This window comes from Trachinotus anak, unplaced genomic scaffold (genome assembly GCF_046630095.1).
Source record: "Trachinotus anak isolate AG129_WGS33_773 ecotype Australia unplaced genomic scaffold, CSIRO_AGI_Tana_v1 ptg000023l, whole genome shotgun sequence".
NCBI lineage: Eukaryota > Metazoa > Chordata > Actinopteri > Carangiformes > Carangidae > Trachinotus > Trachinotus anak.
Window position 1 is genome coordinate 3881637 of NW_027273874.1, and position 18407 is coordinate 3900043.

An 18407-nucleotide genomic window follows, 5' to 3' on the forward strand; every position below is an offset into this window, starting at 1 on the left:
AAAGAAAAGTGCAGAAACCTACAGAACTTAAACTTCACCAACACAAAATTCAAAGACACCTGAGGAGTGATCTCTGCGGCTGTCTAAAAGCTTAGCCATAAATGTAAAAAAAAAACACAGATAAATAAATGGAATATATATCACAGTTTACTAACTGTGTGTATAAATGTGTTACCTTGGTGATGGCATGGTCTGCGTTTCACTTTTGCAGGTCTTCATGGGTGTACGGGGTTTCTCTGCCACTGACACCATGATGCTGGGGCCCACCTCAGCAAACAGCTCCTGATCTGTTAGCTCCTACACACACACACACACACACACACACACACACACACACACACACACACACACACACACGGAGACCAAAAGACAGACAGTCAGTGTCAAAAACAGGAGACACAGGAAATCCTAAAGCCATCTTCTCTGACACTTCTTCATTTTGTTTCCTCCTCTCCGTCTCTCAATCTGTCTCACTTACAGCACAGATGGCAGCGAATCCCCCTCAGAGTGATATTAACAAAGATCCTGACACACCATTAATTCACTTTCATTCTCACACACACACACACACACACACACACACACACACACACGCATTATATGAGTCGTACCAGTGTGTCGGTCTCAGACAGGGCCTCCTCCAGGTTGCGGCTGCGGGAGGGTTTCATCTTCTCTAAAGGAGGCTGCTCCCCCTGCTGGGAAGACAAGGGAGGACCACTCAGTCTACAGTCTTAACGAGAGCCGGGATTTCAAAAATCAACAAGGAACAGAAGCCATTATGCAGCGCAGGGCTCAGCCCTGAGGAAGAACATTATAACCAGTGTAAAAATTACACAAGATATTAGTTTTTTCTGGATCATATTAAGTATTTCAAGGTAATTCAATGAATTAAAACCATTCACTAAAGCAAACGCAGCCTTTTCTGCTAAAACCATGTTTTTCGAAAGCGTACAGAGAGCAGTCACAACACTAAGTGTTTATTTCAGTATTACTATGAAAAGGGGAACTGCAGCTGTTTGAATGCAGCAGAAGCATCCATTGAGTGCTATTCAGCTCGGTGAGGTTCAACACTTTCTATTGAGCAGATGGCGACTGCCACAGAGCTATTGGATTTCTGCTCCATTAAGGAAACGTTAGTCACAAACTTTCCTGAAATGTTATATTTGCAGTGGGCGCCCCTGCTGCGGTGATTTTCACGAGCTTTATATTCTGGATATTTACTCAATCAATGTGGAGTCACATGTTGTTTTTCAATGGTGTATTATGACAGTATTTTATGTTAATGTGCTATTAATGCCACTGTTTTATTATTTTATTATTCTGCCACATGTCGACTGTGAGTGTGAAACACTTTATAGTGTTAGGATACAGCTGTATGAATAAAGTTCACACATTATGACCGCACTGGTTAGGGGCCAAAGATAAGACGACAACAACATCTCCCATGATGCCTAAAATGCTTTTAATGATATAAAATCTAAAATACAGGAGCAAAAACAACAATTTCCTAGAAACTGAGCGGGAAAAATTGTTTACTTAAAACAATGGAGGGAATTTATTTTTAATATAGCTGAGGAAACAATCTCAAGAGCTTCAGCAAACAACAAATATCTGAAGTGAAAAAGCTGGAGATTTCAGGCTTCACTCTCTACATATGACCGTGGTTCCCAACTTTCTCAGTTTGTGATCTCTTAAAACTAATTCTGTCTATTTGTGAACCCTCATGTCGACTGGTTGTGACCGGCACGACCACAGATAATTCTCTGTGCTTTTTAGAGGCCTAAAGAGGCAGCATTTCCCGTTATTCACTAGGGTAAAAAAAGCTAAATGAAATGTGGTTTGAAAAAATAAACCTGAGCTTGTGTTTTTGTTTTTGCTTTTCAACACTTTTAAGCAATAATCACCACCCCTCAGATTAACCTCGGAGAGGAAAAATGCAGCTCACAGAGTTTTTTGACTGAAGCCAATGACTGCCTTCACAAAAACTCAAATTCAGCAGCAGAAAATCCTTCATGAGATTAAAAGCTCAACACTATCACTGCACAGCAGCTGCACAGTGTTCTGTGGTCATAAGTGTGTATTGCACCTGGAGCACGTGTCTTTTCCACTCAGCTTTTAGTAACGTCTGGTTGTAATGTCAGACACACCTCAGAGGGGAATAGAAATTCACAGCTCTCAGCTCCTGGTGGAAATAAATCACCTCAAACAGATCAGGTTTTCTTGAGCAAAATCACAGTCACTCACCGGGCTGAAAGTGTCTCGACCCAAACTGCCTTTGCTGTTCAGACTGCCGATCTCCGTCTGCGAGCTGGACTGAGACATCCCCTCGAAGAACGGCCTGAACACAGGAAAACATTATTCAAATTATGTAGTTTTTTTTTTTTTATTATCTTCTTGTTCTTCATTTGTATAAACAAAATATACTTAAACATAACACACATACATTAACAAAATAGAAATAAAACCTTGAAAACAGACTAGGAGCCATTTATCAGTAATGCATGAGTCACATTACATTTATTTCTATAGTGCAGCTCCTTCGTCTTTTAAGTGTCTCAAACACCGCCTTCAACACTTATAAAGGCTGTCCTTCAAAAAAGTGCCTTTTACGTGAAAGTGCTTTTGGCGCTACAATAACTGAGAAAAAAAGACAGAAATAGACAGAAATAAACACACGGTAATATAAACAAGGCATTTAAAATGTTTCTTTCTGTCTTGGTCGCAGATGCTTTAAAAGGGTGATTACAGAAACCATCAGCTGTGAGTTTAATCATTATAATTTGATTTTAGGAACTTTCCCTTTTAAAGCGACGCTTTAAAGAAAAATATTAGGATTTCTTTTGTAAAGATATTTGTATATTCTGAATTTTTTTTTTTTTTTTCCCACATTCACATTGTGCTAAATTTAAAGTTAACTAACCCAACTGTGGCTCGTGCCGTGCTTTTCATGTGTTACTGTAATGAGCAGTTTTCACCAGCAGATGGGGCTCTGAATAGTTGATGAGGAAAAGTGAGTCTGATCAGACCAAATGTGTGTGAAGGTGAAGCAGCAAGTGTGTGTTTGCGTGAATGGTGTGTGTGTGTAGTATTATTATGTCTATGCCGGTGCTGTCACCTCAGCTTAGGTTTGGGTGTGCTGAGGATGCTGTCGGTTTCCTCCATCTCCGGCCCGCTGTCGCTGGGGTTGTACATCTCCAGGCTGTCGTAGAGCTCGTCCAGGTCCTCCTCCACTTCCTGGATCTGCTCCCTGGACACGTGCTCCAGACCAAAACCAACCTGGATGAGACACAGAGAAGGCAATAAGACCACGGACACAAGGTGTTTTTCAGCATAAGATGTTTTTCTCCCCATCTGTTCATTTCACACATAAATGTTACAAAAATATGTCAGGGAGAAATGTGCTGATCCCAGCCGTGATGCTAAACTCAGCTGACTGCCAGTTTGTGCTGCTGACACGAAAACGTACCCACAAGGCTCTGCAAGTCTGAGATTTCACAGATGGTGAAAAGTAAAAGTGAAAGAAGAGAGATGTTTACATGCCACAGTAACCTGTTTAATTTCAGAGCCAGTCAGATGTTTAACCTGGATACTGTAGCCCAGTTATGGCACTTCAATGCACCAGCCTCAAACTGGATCAACGTGGTGTTCTTTGTGCATTTAAACACACACAGACAGATACATGTCACAGCAACAATAACACACACTGATTCCAGTAAAACAAAACCTAGGGCACTGGCTGAGACTACGTATCTAATACCAATGATCCTTTTATCCTTGTTCAATATTAAATCTGTTCAACTCACCGTCTGAAAACTGATCAACTACAGGTTCATACACCAACGCTCCCTTTAGGTTTGTGCAAGTCCAATTGATACTGTTCTATGATGTTTATAACTCAGTACAACAACCCAGTATCTCTTACTGGTGCATTCCTAAGTGATCAAAGGTAATTGGTGGAAACGTGGTAACATTAATTATATAAAGTGTAAATGTCCAACTTATATTGGATTATATTGGATTCTGAGGTGAACTTTCACGTGACCTCATTTTTAAAGATATTCAATCAAATCAGTAGTAACAGTACTAATAACCATGTCAATAATATTAAAGGATCATTTCAGCACAACTTTGTCCTTCACATCACTTTAAAGCTAAAGTGATGACACCCAAACTGTCCATAATAATCACTTAATGATATTCTATAATAATTTTTTCGTCTGTATGACCTTCTGCTGGTGACGTCTTCACATCACTACGTCTCAATCAATAATACGGCGAGAACGTTGGGTTAATTAAAAGTGTTATTATAATGGATCACAAAACAACAGGCACAAAGTTAATAGATTAAAGTAATGATGGAAACATTAATAAGGCTTATTATTAATCCAAGCAAAGTTATTTATAAGGAGGTAGTATTAGTAATGCTGATAGAGGAGGCAAAGATAATAATAATAATAATAATATCAGTACAAATAATTTTTTCACTTTCATGTCAGTAACAGCTTAGCCATGAATATACACTATTTTGATTTACATATATCATTTATATTATTTGAATTCCAACTTTAAAGCCAATGTGGACAAAGAGGTGTTTGGAAATAACAGACATTTTAACATTAAAACTCCAGCTGCTTATTAAGGTTGTGTGATAATGACTGAAATCTCCAGCTCAGCTAATAAATGGCTCCTGAGGCGGGGCCATTCTGTCAGCTGCTGAGCCTGTGGTCAAGAGTGACCTTTGACCTTGAAAGATACAGTACTTCTATTTAAAAAAAAAAAAAAAAAAAAAGCATCTTACAAAGTCTAAATAAATACACACAGACACACACAAACACAACGGTTTACATGTAGAAGTGGAGATGCCAGAGAGTTGATGGATTCACTCCAGGAACACATACACACATTAAACACAGACACATTTCTGTTCTATTTTAATCTATGGTGTTTAGTGTTTTTTTTTTTGCTGCCAGCTGAATCTCAGTTGTTCTGCCACATCTCTCCCACACACCTCTGTGTGTTTTCAAAGCTAAACTGAAATACATGTTGACTTCAGCAACACCTCTGAAGCAAATACACACTCTGAGCGATATCGGGGAAGGGGGAGAGGCCGCGAGGGGAGGAGGAGAGGGAGGGAGAAAAGATGCGGCGCCTACCTCATCGGTGACTTTAAACCTTTTCAGCAAGGCGACAAACTTCTGCTTGATGTTGGGTTGCTGTGGAGAAACAAGACGGAAAAAGAAAGAGGACCACGTGAGAGATGGATGTTCACATCCCTGTGTGTGTGTGTGTGTGTGGAAGGGAGGGGATGCACAGCGTAGAAAGAGATGACAGGAGCAAGATACATGGGTAATTTCTGAGCTCTCTTCTCACGCTTGATGACTCAAAACAACAGCGGTTAATGGATACAGCATCTGGACATATTTCTGCATGTCACATAAACCTAAAGTGTTACCCGTGCAGAGATTTGTGTGCGGGCTGGGCTGTGACTGCATCTTGTGCTATTAAACTGTGAATATGTTACTCAGGTTATCAAGTCGACAGCTTCCACTGCAGATGCTCGCCTGAATGAGCACAAAGTTATCTGAAAAGGAAGGTGTAGTATATGTAAAATTTATCAACAGTGACTCAGCAGCTTAAGGTTTTTCTTGAAATATGCTTTTTCTCTTATCTTGGTGTTTCAAAACTCAACTCATGTACAGTACAAGACTGGAAAATATGAGCCAGAGCTGTATTATTGTAAAAAAGACCAACTTCACCTGCATGAATTATTCAATGCAGTTACAAACTTTCTTTAAACCTGCAATAACTGAAGTTTTTGGCCTTTTATGGGCATGAGCTGTGAACATAACACTGATATATCTCCATCTTTCAAACTGATAAGTTAAACAGTTATTTATTTACACATCCAGCGATTATAATGCAACATTATCATTAATTTGGATCCTGTTTCTCACCACCTCTCGATTTTTAGCTCTGTTTTTCGTCTCAACCAACTCTTGAGGGAAATAACTTGACTTTTCAGCTGCTAAATGCTCCACTGTGTTCACCAGCTGGCGTCTAGCTGTGTCTGTCTGCTGTCTGGAGCTTTTTCACTGAAAACAGCTGCCTGCTGCCAAAAACAAAACCCACCAAAAGCTCATCAAACAGATGGCGAAAACGAAATTAGTTTTCCAAAACTGGGGTCCACGCATTTTAAAAAGGTCTCGTATTTTACACATTTTCAGTGTTTTATTTGAAATTTGATGTCCAGAAGATATATTTGTGGTTTATTGAGCGCAACTGCTTTTTTGTGACTTCACAAAGTTACAGAAGCCCTACGCCTCGTTTTAAGGCTCAGCTTCTGAATACAGGCTGTGTGCATTTCTCTGTGGACTGAGTCTTTGAAACTTTCACAGTATTAATATAGAACCTAGACCTGCTTTATAATCAAAAAAGACATGGAAATGTCACTTCATACAATATGGGACCTTTAATGTGACTTACAACGATGTCATATTAATATAATTACAGTGTGGTTTACTGTGGACTCCACCTCTGTTCTCATTACAGCCCTCGCTGCATTATGATTAGATGACTTGTAAATGCAGCTGCTCAAAGTGGCCTTTACTAATTCTTGCCAGAGACAAAGTTCATGCAGATCCTGATTGTTGTTGACACCATGATTCTTTATAATTGGATGTCACCATTTTTCCTGTCAATGCAGGAGAAAGCTTGGGAAGTAAAAGGGCAAATGTGTGTAAACAGTAGATGACAGAGCTTTTATAGGGCTCATTATTTTCCTTTCTTAATTCCACTTGTCTGAATGAGAGACATCAGTTTTTTATCTGATTATCAATAAATGGTGGAAAAGCAAATTTAGCAGAAACGATGATGAAGAAACAAAAGATTCACGGTGTGAACACACATCTATACGGATTTAAAGAGACTCTGGCGTATAATAAGAAGCTCGTCTCTCTTTTTCTCATCACCTTATTGCCTGATGTGTTTCACTCTGATGAACAGCGTCTTTTTATGGGAGGAAACACAACAATATTTGGATGTGTGGGAACATACTTTGTGTAAAAAGTTGAAACGATGATGCTCCTGAGGGTTTTTGTGAAAAGAATATAAGTGGGTGTCTGAGTGGCTGTCGAGAGCTGTAGTGTTTTGGAGAGTTTGTCCTAATTTGCTGTTAGAAAGTGGAAGAAGGTCGACTGTGTGTGCATTTCTGACAACTGCAGCACAGGGCAGAGGGGCTGCTGTAATGGTGTTTGATTGTGTATTTATGATCATGTGTGTGTTCTTCTACTGCTTAAATTATGGTTGTGTGTGTGTGTGTGTGTGTGTTGTCCACAGGCAGTGGTGTTGGGGAGCAGCAGTGACAGTCTCACTGAGACCTCCACAGGAGTGCTCCATTAATAACCTGCTGAGACAAATGCCTGCTGCCACATGCACGCACACACACACCCTCACACACACACACACACACACACACACACACACAATCCAAATACACTGCTTTCCTTCTGTCACATTGCAGGTCCACTGTAATTTTCATGGTTGCAGACAATTTTGTGTGTTAATCTTTGTCCCTGCTGAGTCTTATGTATGTCTGTGAGTGTGTGTGTGTCTGTGTGTGTGTGTGTGTGTCAATGCATCACAGGATGTGGTTAGTGTTATTGCGGGTCCTTGTGGCGAGCTGTCTCAATGTTTTCCCCCCAGAAAATTGGCCTGAGTTACATGTATCAAGAATGAGAGGGAGAAAATGGATTTATAGAGAAACCAACAACACAGGAGGGAGGGAGGGAGGGAGGGAGTGAGAGAGAGAGGAGAGGAGATAAGGAGGGGAGAGAGGAGGAGAGGTTGAATGAGGTGAGGCAAGAGGGAGATGAGGGGGAGGGTTGGGGAGTCCAGTCGAATCAAATTTATTTGAAAGGGCTTTTTCACGAAGCTGGTTTGCTGCAAATTGCTTTACAGAAATAACAGAGAGGTTCAGAGAGAGAGAGAGAGAGAGAGAGAGAGAGAGAGAGAGAGAGAGAGAGAGAGAGAGAGAGAGATGGATGGATGAGGGGAGGTGAAAGAGGTGTTTTTCTTACTCTAGTGATGGCGGCATTGGATGGGAGCTTACGCCTTGGCTTCTTCTTCCTCACCTCGTCTTCTTCATCATATAAATACTGAGAGAGAGAGAGAGAGAGAGAGAGAGAGAGAGAGAGAGAGAGAGCAAACAGAGAGAGGCGTTTCAAAGAGTGTTTTAAAGGTCAGTTCTGGGTTTAAAGGATAAATCTGGAAATAGACTTTTTATTGTAAACAAATCCAGTGAAAACCCACAATGAATAGCTCCGACTGACAAGTCTTGTGTGTGAGCTTCCATTGTCCAAAAACTATTACACATCTCACTGCTGCACATGATGACACGGACATAGTATTTTCCAGTTTACTCTCCTGCTTCTGTAGATACCCACTAATGCTAATGTGTATTAAAGGTCCCATATTGTATAAAGTGAGATGTCTATGTCTTGCACCAGCCTTTTCCTCTCTTAGCTCACTACTTCCGTCCTCACACCTGTACCGCCGCCCTACACCCTCTTTATTCTCCTTCCTGCCGCTCAGCTTCCCTCCATCCCTCCTTTCAGCCTTTTCAATCCGGCTTCCAAAGCCTTGTTGCTCCCTTCTTATCTCCCTCTGCTGTCTGTTTGCTCCTTTCACTCTCGCCTCCAATCTCTCGCACCGATGGGCGCCTATTCCCCTCACATCCCCCGAGCGCTGTCACTTTCTCTCTCATAATCCAATAGAGAGAAGGTAACACACACACACACACACACACACAGACACTTACACACATGCAAAAACACAAGCGCTCTACTGTTGCTCACACCAGTTCGTTTGTGAACTTTGTCGCCTGTTATTTCAAGTTCTGTCGCAGAGGTGAACGAAGAAAATCTGACAAAACCCAACAACCAGCTCATTTTCTGTGGCTGTTTTGCCCTGATAACTTATTTTACATCATGTGTATGAGAACATGAGAACATTTTCCCAGGGACCAACTTAATTTATTATATTATCATTATATTATATAATCTATTATTACATATATCATATTGCAATACTAACCTTGTTCTGCAGTAAAGCCTGTATGCTTTCTTTAGATATGCTAACAAATGAATATTTCAATTAATATGGGAATGAATGGAAATTATGGGTATTAATCAAAATAGATACAACTTGATTTTAGACATTTTGACACCTAACTAGTAGATCATTTATGATCTGTGCTGCTGATGGTTTAACATTGTACATCACACTGTAATGATACTTAAAAATATGTATTTATGACATCATAACAAACGACCATATTTAGCAAAAAACTACTGTTAAGCACTATAGAGATGTCAGCAAATGCTAACACAGAGCTACCGTAAGCCATAGACCAGAGGAGGATAAATCAGATGGCTTTATTTACACTTCTGCCTCTGTTGACAAAGAGACTTATGAAGGCTTGAGTTACCATGAGATTGATCTTGAACTAAAATCAAAGCTTGTTGCAGCCCTGACTCAAACACACCTGCCCGTGGATGGGATCGTCGCTGCCCTCCTGTTCTGACGAGTAGCTCTCCTCCTCTTCCTCAGAGTAGTTGTCAATGTCAGGGGAGCGATCTGCAGAGACAGAAGCATACGACGAATCATATCATGGGGACAGTTTGACAGAAGCACAGACACAGACAGAGAGAGAGAGAGAGATGATGTGGTCAGGTGACGTGCTTACCTGACATCTTGGCTTTGGGTCCTTCGTGGTCGATGGGCTGGCTGGACAGGGAGTAGACTCTGACCTCAGCTACGGGCACCGAGGCGTCCTTCAGCTGGCTGTGGAGCCCCAGGACCTGGGCGCCTTCGCTGGGGTGCTGCATCACCTGGGCGAAGGGAAAACAGACGGGAGTGGGTTAGATCACACTTAAATCGGATTGGGTTGAACTGTTTATCCAGAGAGCCAGGGATTTTACAGAAATTTACAGGTAGCATATCTGGAGGACTTTCAGTCCAGCCAAATATTATCATGTTTTTGTCAAAATCTTTTCAGAAGATTTGGTTTTATTTCATTGAGTCATGAGGAAAAATATATTATGAAAGCCTAGGCAGGAAAAGACAATATCTAAGATACATCATGATCACAAGCATCCTAGATATTAACTAGTCTAATATCACAATAGAATATTATTTTACTATCTGTCTATTGAGAATAAAGTGGCACTTTGTGTCATTTATGGATTTATTGACTTTTGATCAAATTGAATAAAATCCTGACATGCTCCAAAAACAACTGTTTTCTTGGATGAGATGCATCAGAAAATATAAACATGCAAAAGGAAACGAGACAATTATTGAAACAACGAAAGATGCATAAACCTCTGGCACAAATACTAATTTTAATGGTGGTCTTCCTATACACACAGCAGGGGTAAACAGTGGACAACACATGATTAAAATAGCATTACAGGACGAGGAGAAGGAGGAAGAGAGACAGACTAGAGAGACTGAAGGCTCTGCAGACAGAGACAAACAGAGAGACAGGTTAGACAGCAGCAAGAGAAGAAATGAGGACAGACGAGGAGCAGATGCCGAGAAGAGGACGATAATGAAACTAGGAAGCAAAAAAGGAGGCTGAGGAAGATAAACAAAAATAGCAGTCGGGGATTAGCGAAATCAAACACTGTCAATGACAACGGCGGATGAAACGCGAACATGTGAGGCAGCAAAAATCGTTTGGCTCTGCGGCTGCAGCAAACGGCAGCATCACATCTCCTGTGTGTGTGTGTGTGTGTTTGTGTATCTAAATGAGTGACACCCAGCCTCTCTCAGCAGTCTGGTCACACTCACAGAGTTAATGAAGTCTGAGCAGCTTATTATGGAGACAGCCTTAGCCACGCATTTAAAGAGAGACGACGCCGCTATACATCCATTCACTTGGCTGAGGTTCAGCTAACCTGCTGCCGGTAGCTTCCTCCAGCCTCCTGCAGCTGCATGTTTTCGCCATTTTCCAGTCAGAAAGACAATTATGCAAATCTGACAAGGCAAACATCACAAACATGCAATGTGCATATTCATGAGAAACTGTTTTAATTAGCCTTTTTTTTTTCTCTATTGGCAATTTTACCCATGAAGAGACTAAATCCACAGACGGATTTACTTCAGGTTCATGTCCTGAAACCCTGCAACAGCTTTTTAAAACCCATTTCAACAAGGGTTACACTGCTGCTACCGACTTGACTAATGTAATGCATAATGTGAAACAGCATGCAGTGAGTTCTTTCCTAAAATATACTTTTATCACACAGATAATTACAGCTTGTAAGCGGGACTATTTTCTCTTTCCATTACTGCACAGCATTAGGTGCTCCGGGGGGGGGGGGGGGGGGGGAGCAGTAGCAAGAAGCTACGCAAATATAGTTCAAATGAAAAACTTGACATGATAACATGATGTTGCATTATTGAGTCATATTAGGAGGAAAAAACAAATAAAAGGGAGCAGAAGCTTCTCATTACTGAGGACTTATGGGCACTGGTTTCAGACACAATGAAGTGTTATTTCATTAAAGTCTCACTAAAATTAGAAATGACTTCATCTTAGTATCATAAAAGCACAAGCAACAATAAAAGACAAAAATGTTAAACTGTCATTTTTATGTTACCTCACCTACTGTTACTTCTCGTAAAATAATGGATCTTTAGCAGTGATATCATGGTGCATTTAGCAACTAGAAATAACATCAGCTCTTTTAACAACCTCCCTCCACCAGTGACATCATATAAAACCTGCAACTTGAAGCGACATAATCTGTTGTGGAGTTTGCACTATGTACTATATATGTGCAATGCTTTAAAGACACATTATGCAATTTTTGAAGCATTATTTGCTCTGGTATTAGCTTGGTGTGGCTAACGCTGGCTAACTTTAGATTCTGCTTAAATTTGCTGCCAAAACAAACACTGTCTGATGTCTTTAAAGCAATGGACCCGAGAGAATCTTGGGAAATGAGGGCAATTTTTTTCCAACTTTCATTTTGATAGCAGCTCAAATTTACAGTCAAAGGTTCAACAGTTCATCCTCACAGTCCCTCCTGGGTCAGTGGAAACTACCTGTCAAATTAAAGGAGCACAATGCCGTCAAAATGACATTTCTTTGTGACTTCGGATGAAAACATACCAACTGAAAACCTGAGTGTGTCCCCTTTAGCATATTATTTTTCTGACACACACTGAGCTTTAGACAGAATATGCAAGCAGTTTGTTGTGCAGGGACTTTTACTGCGAGTCTGAACCTTTGTGTGCACGAGTCTCCATCTGTGTCCTTTGCCCTCTGTGAAACACTTTGCAGTCAAACTGTCTGCGGAAACAGCCTCATGAATATGATTTGACTTTATTGTACATGCAGAGACAGCCTGAGACAGCCAGCAGGCATCACCACTATTTTAGATAAAGACGCCTTTTCATCAGGACTGCCGTTTTCGCTTAGCATTGTACTAAATCAGCTTATTCTACTACTGCGTTCTGTTTAATCTGCTTCTGACAAGAAACTCAACTAACTGTTGTTCTGGAAACCGAACCAGCCTCTTGATTAACTCAGTATTCATGTCTTTTTCTCTTCGTCAAGCACTTTGTTTTATCCTGTAAATAATTCTGACTTCACTCACAGACAGAGCCGCCATGTGAGAGCCACCGTGTGCACACACTAACACACGCGTCATAAATCACAAACCTTTTAAAACGACTCCTTATTGTGGGAGACAGAGAATGCAAGAAGCTTTTGGCAGAAGAGGGCGAAATTTAATGGGAAGTTTGATTTATGGTGGCATTTATGGTGGCGGGGAAGAGAACGCTAGGCCAGAGCTCAAAATCCGAGTTTTTAAAGTGCACTCACTTGAAATGAGTTTCAATCAAGGTTGGCGCTAAATAAGTTTCGAAAGGCACTGCTGTGAATAAAACTCTCGGGATGATAAAAGAGGAGATGTGGAGGGACAGATCTGCATGAAAAGCAGCATGAGAGAAGATATTGGGTTGTGACGACGCTCAGCGGAATGAAGTTAAACTCAGATTGGATGGAAGCGGGAGGCAGAGGCTGCATGTTTAGGGAAATGAGCCTGTGACCGATATTTTGTTGGGTCAACAGCTCAGATCAGCGGGGACATTTGTCTTGGCTGAAGAGGATGAGACTTCGCTGACTCGACAACTCACAGCTGACGTGCCCTCAGATATGCAGCTTAACCTCCATCTGCTGCTGTGGAGGTGCTCGCTGCTGAAAATACACAAAAATCCCCCAGACAGCCGTAATGAGGAGCTTTGTGTGCATGAACGTAGCCCCCCTCCATCTCCCCTGCAACCATCACTGAGCCCATTCATTTGGGCTGTTCTTGTTACTCTGTGCTGTTTCTTGCTGTTTTTTGTTGTTATAGACTTAAATCAATTTTTTTTTTCCCAGGAGCAGATTATTTTAAACCCATTTTCAAATGGATTTTGTGTCCCTAGGAATCCTAAAGTTTTGTTTGCAGCTGCCACAAAATGCTGTTAATCGTATTTTTACAGCAAATTACATCCTGTTGAAACAAGGACAAGTCTACTATCTCACTTCAGCTTCTCAGTTGTGAGTATTTGCTGATTTTCTTCAGCAAATCATGTGACAACAAACTGAATATTTATGAGTTTAAACTGCTGGAAAGACCAAAACAATATTAAGATGTCTTTTTAGGTTTTTTGGGGGTTTTAGAAAATTGTGATGGGTAATTTTCAGTAACTCTTACAGACTAAACGATCAATAAATCAACAGAAAAAACTGACAACCTAATAAAAATAAAATATTCGTCGCAGCCCCTTGTCGAATTAAAAACAATCAAGGGTTAAAATTTGATTTACTGTATTTACTGTTTACTATTTCCAATAAAAACTAATGCAAATAAATTTCCACTTATTTTGTTTTTGGAAAAAAAAAAAATTGGAAAACAATGAGCTCTAATATCACAACAGATCTAAGAGAGGGAGTAAATTTCATTTTAGAAAAACCATGTCTTTTCTTCACCTTGTAACAATTGCTCCTCTTTTTTTCTAAACGTAATAACTTCTGTTCAGATTCTGGGAAAAGTGGGATACTATCAAACACGACCATAACAGGCCACCATCTTTAAACCTCCATATGCTGCATTTCCATGGTAATGCCGCTTGACGGCTGAATCAAGTTGTGATACCTCGGCCATGTTGATGAGGCCCAGGGCCAGCGTCTTGTATCCCAGGATGGTGCGGTTCTTGTATCGCTTCCGTCGCTGCAGCATGATCTGAAGCTTGTTGGCGTCCCTCTTGAGGAAATGTGGATACTGCAGGCGCAAACACGCACAAATATGTACATTAGAAAACACAGAAAGACGCACAGGTAACCAACAGGTGGGTGGCAGAAATGTGAGATGGGTTCAGACCGATAAAGCGAAGACATTTGTTTCCCAGGTCAAGATAATTGGGTCAATCTAACTGGCTGGTTGCATAAGGCATTCACACCCGCTGACCTGTCTCTGGCGTCCTGAAGTGTCAAACCACTTAGTCCCATCCGAACCATGACATAACCCATTCATTAAGGATCTCACCGGCTGCGCTATAAATGGAACAAAACCTACTCCTGTAACATTGTTCAAAGACATGAAATCACTCTGCTGCTCGGTTTTAATAGGCCTCCTCTCAGCAGTGCTGCTGCTGTCGAAACTTTAATGTATAATATATAGCGTCTGGCTCAGTGCACCGGTAAAATCCAGGGAGAGTGAAACTCCCTGACCTTTTAGAAACATGGAAATTGGGACCAATGATTTAGAGCAGAGAAAACCCTCCTGGGAGGCTGCGTTCATCGTGCTCAGGCTGAATGCATGGAGAGAGTGAATGTTAGACACTGTATGTGAGCAGCGTCGATGTATGCAGGGGTCGGGTGTTTAGTGCACACAGCATCTCTGCTCCTGTGTGACAAAGTTAAAGCATTTTATGCTTTTTGTAAGCAAAGGCAAATCGCACTTCCCTTTTACTTAATCAGAATATAGTCCGTCCATGATCTAAGGGCATTTTTGTGGATCAAAATGAATTAATAGTGGCTTATGACAATTAAACATTATTTGTTATTTTGCAATAAATTGCATTCATGTTATAAAACTGCAAATGAACTGTGAAAAGTTATGACTTTTGAAAAGGAACTCCTCGGCTCTGTGTGCCAGCACAAGGTTGGCATTTGTGTTTTTTGACCCAGAATCAAGTCTTGAAGGTGTGTAATGTTGTGCTGTCAGCTATGTCTAAAAAACAAGCAGCACCTGTTCCTGTTTGTAAAGAAACAAGGCATCATTTTTATTTGACCTTTGCTCATAGAGGCCTTCGTGAACTGAATTATTCTTTAGCAAAAAACAGCATTGGTAAAACTGTCTTTCTTCCAGTCTGACTCGCAGTTTTTCACAGATTTAATTTGGGAAAACAAAAACAACATGTTCTTTCAAATATTACAGATTGACTCAATTTGTGTTCAGAAGATCATAAATTCCAGGACGGACTGGGCAAAGCTTTTTGGGCCCAGCAGGGTTTTATCTGCTCCTTGGCAAACAGAACTTTTCTCTCTAAATTTTTTATCACTCTTTCTGTTCACAGAGAATAATTCCACCTCTGATCAGAGCCCTGCATCACATATGGTGGCGCCTGTGATCTTCTCCGAAAAAAGCAGGTACACAGCACCTGCCCTCATTATTCTAAATATTTCAGCTCAGCATCAAAAGTTGTTATTTTTGTCCATTTCTGTTGGAAGAACAAAAACAGTTTTTGCCTGTTTTGATTGGCAGGCACCTGACCTCTCTGAACCCCTGTGTTTACCTGCAGGGAGAAGGTGAGCTGCAGGTCGGTCTCTGTCAGCCCCGCTGAGGGCAGCAGGATCTCATTGGAGCGCAGGATCCGCTTGGAGCCCTGAAGAGGCGACGGGAGGAGAAAAGAATTTTAAAAAAAAGACAAAAGATGGAGCATCATGAGAGCAGAGGAACTCTCATCATCCACATGCAGTGAGAGGAGTGTGGGAACAAAGGAGCATGAAAAAGACGATGGAACTGACTGATAGGAGGGAGCAGAAAGGGGAGATTGAGCAAGTGTCTGCAGCAGGAAGAAGGGAAACAGCTTATAGTGTATTATATCCCAGAAACAGAGAATTTATTGGTTAACTTAGATTAAAAAAAGATGAGATGGAGACCACAAAAACAAACTACTGAGCAGAGACTTAAATACAATTATATAGTGGTTGTTGGTTTACATCAATTTAAGACAAGCAGACAAATCAGAGTATATCATAAAAGAATAAGAATTAATCATGTCAAAATTCCTGTTCTATATTTATTTACACATATATGAACAACATTACTGTGTTGCATATTCTGGAGAAAGAATATTTAGCTTAAGAAAGCTGGAATCATCTCCGATTCTCTCAAGAATATGGGGAAAGTAATCTACTGTACACACAACTGTGGAGAAGTGGCAGACAGTGAAGAAAGAGGAGGATGTGTGTCCAGATCCAATAACCTGACTCAACAAAACAATGAACGACACAACAGAAGTAGAAAACAGGAAAAAAAAAAAAAAAAAAAAGTGCTAAGTTTGTGGTTTATTCAGCAGCATTTCAACATCCACTGGTCCATCAGTTTGGCACGCTCAGTGAAAGTCAAGTCTGAAAATACGATTTTCATGATTAAAGCTAAAGGAATAATTGATGAATTAAAGCTGATTCTAAATTAAATTATTAACTATGTGACCAGCAGGATTTTTTATTTAATTTCCAGGAGTTTAATCAGAAGCTAGAAACTGTCATTTAACCTACATTCAGCTGGGACTGTGTTCATATGATGACAACAAAAACCAAACTGGTGTTGACTTTGACTTTTTGTTTACTTTTAAATTCAGGATTTTTAATATTTTGACATTGTTGCTGTGACGATGAAACTAATGATGGTTATTATTAAGCTGTTATTACTATTTCTAGCTCCACTGAGGTTTGGATGTGTACATTTAATGCAATTTTCAAGCTACTTTAGCTTTAACTCACATTTCTTTCTGCTTGAAAACACCACAGCATCATTTCACTTGACACTGCATTACATTCCCATGTGCTGCCCAAACACCCATATGGTATTGTAGGTGAAAATCAGTTTTAGCAGCTAGGGTTTGTTTTGTACAGTTTATCGCGTGGCTTTAGAGCAGTCTCATACCTGCAGTTTGACGGCGATCACCACGGAGGTGAGGTCCTTATCCAGCTCCTTCAGCATGATCAGCTTCTTCAGAGTCAGATTGAACAGCCTGCAGAAAACACACAATAACACTGAATTTAGATTTAATGGTGGTGCTCTGCCCTCTCTTCACGCTACAAGCAACATGATCAACTATCCTCTATAGAGCCGAGTTGCGGGGGCTGGCCAATGTATGGGGAGTTAATAAGCCAAGAAACTGACCGTGGCTGAATTTTTTCACATTCGTCAATCAGCACCTCATCAGATTTCTCTGCCTGTTCTCCCTACTTATGTAATTCCCTGCGATGAACATTAGTTCCGGCTGGAAAATGCAAAATGGATGAGAAGCTGTCACCGTGTAGTGAAAGCTTCCCAGTGAAACATTTGCAACTAATCTCCAAAACAAAGCTTGGATTGGTGATAAGCTCTGAGAACATTTTTTACATTTCTCACATTTATTTTTGACTAATGATGCCTAAACAGAGCTTTGCTGGGTAGCTGCTGTAAACTATATGAACAAAACTGCACAAAAACAATGTCAAATCGCTAAAGGCAACTGTGTCAAAACTTAGCAGACCTCTACATCTTTTGCTCCATATGATGAGAACACAATGAGATCAAACTAACCTTTTCAAAAACCATCCTGCAGATAAAACAGCCCAAATTTGACTCCAACAAAACAATGGTCATTAGTACTACACTGAGACTGAGCCACAGTCAAGGTTTTAACATTAGGGGAAAAATGCAAAATAGATGGTAAAATTCTTAAGAATAAGGACACAAGAAATCAAAGATACAAAAAAAAAGATATTCAGGAAACAATATGAGATGACTGTGGGGCTGAAATTCACACTTTTTTTTATCCTGTTCTTACGGAAAGAAACAAAAAAATAAACATGGACCAGTCACATCAGGCTGACACCCGATCCAAAAAGGTCAGAATCGGGACCAATCCTGATCCAGTGGCTCAAACTCTGCAAAAATATATTTAAAATCAAGATGCAATATGAATTAAAGTATAGATAAGCAGGTAAAATATATGGGGGCATCCTGGACCAAATGTACATATGATGCTGTGGGCTCAAAATCAGCTTGTAATCGTGGTAATGTTTCATCCTCCTCTTGCTCCATCTTCACTTTCTCTAAAAAATTTACTGCAGT

The 18407-nt window shown here is 40.5% G+C and overlaps 1 protein-coding gene across 2 annotated transcripts in view; it reads right to left on the bottom strand.

The window, feature by feature from the left end:
* Positions 1-18407, bottom strand: part of LOC139606787 (phosphofurin acidic cluster sorting protein 1) — a 61420-nt gene that overhangs the window by 11649 nt on the left and 31364 nt on the right. Inside the window, exons 2-12 of one of the 2 annotated variants that reach the window (XM_071459137.1) lie at positions 17229-17316; positions 15853-15942; positions 14211-14336; positions 9743-9887; positions 9542-9633; positions 8076-8153; positions 5154-5213; positions 3116-3276; positions 2245-2338; positions 612-692; positions 176-297 (exon numbers count right to left, since the gene is read on the bottom strand). In XM_071459137.1, coding sequence (XP_071315238.1) covers positions 176-297; positions 612-692; positions 2245-2338; positions 3116-3276; positions 5154-5213; positions 8076-8153; positions 9542-9633; positions 9743-9887; positions 14211-14336; positions 15853-15942; positions 17229-17316 — 1137 coding nt within the window. Of the gene's footprint in view, positions 1-175; positions 298-611; positions 696-2244; positions 2339-3115; positions 3277-5153; positions 5214-8075; positions 8154-9541; positions 9634-9742; positions 9888-14210; positions 14337-15852; positions 15943-17228; positions 17317-18407 lie in introns of both variants that reach the window. The other variant, XM_071459136.1, reaches the window with a different exon arrangement.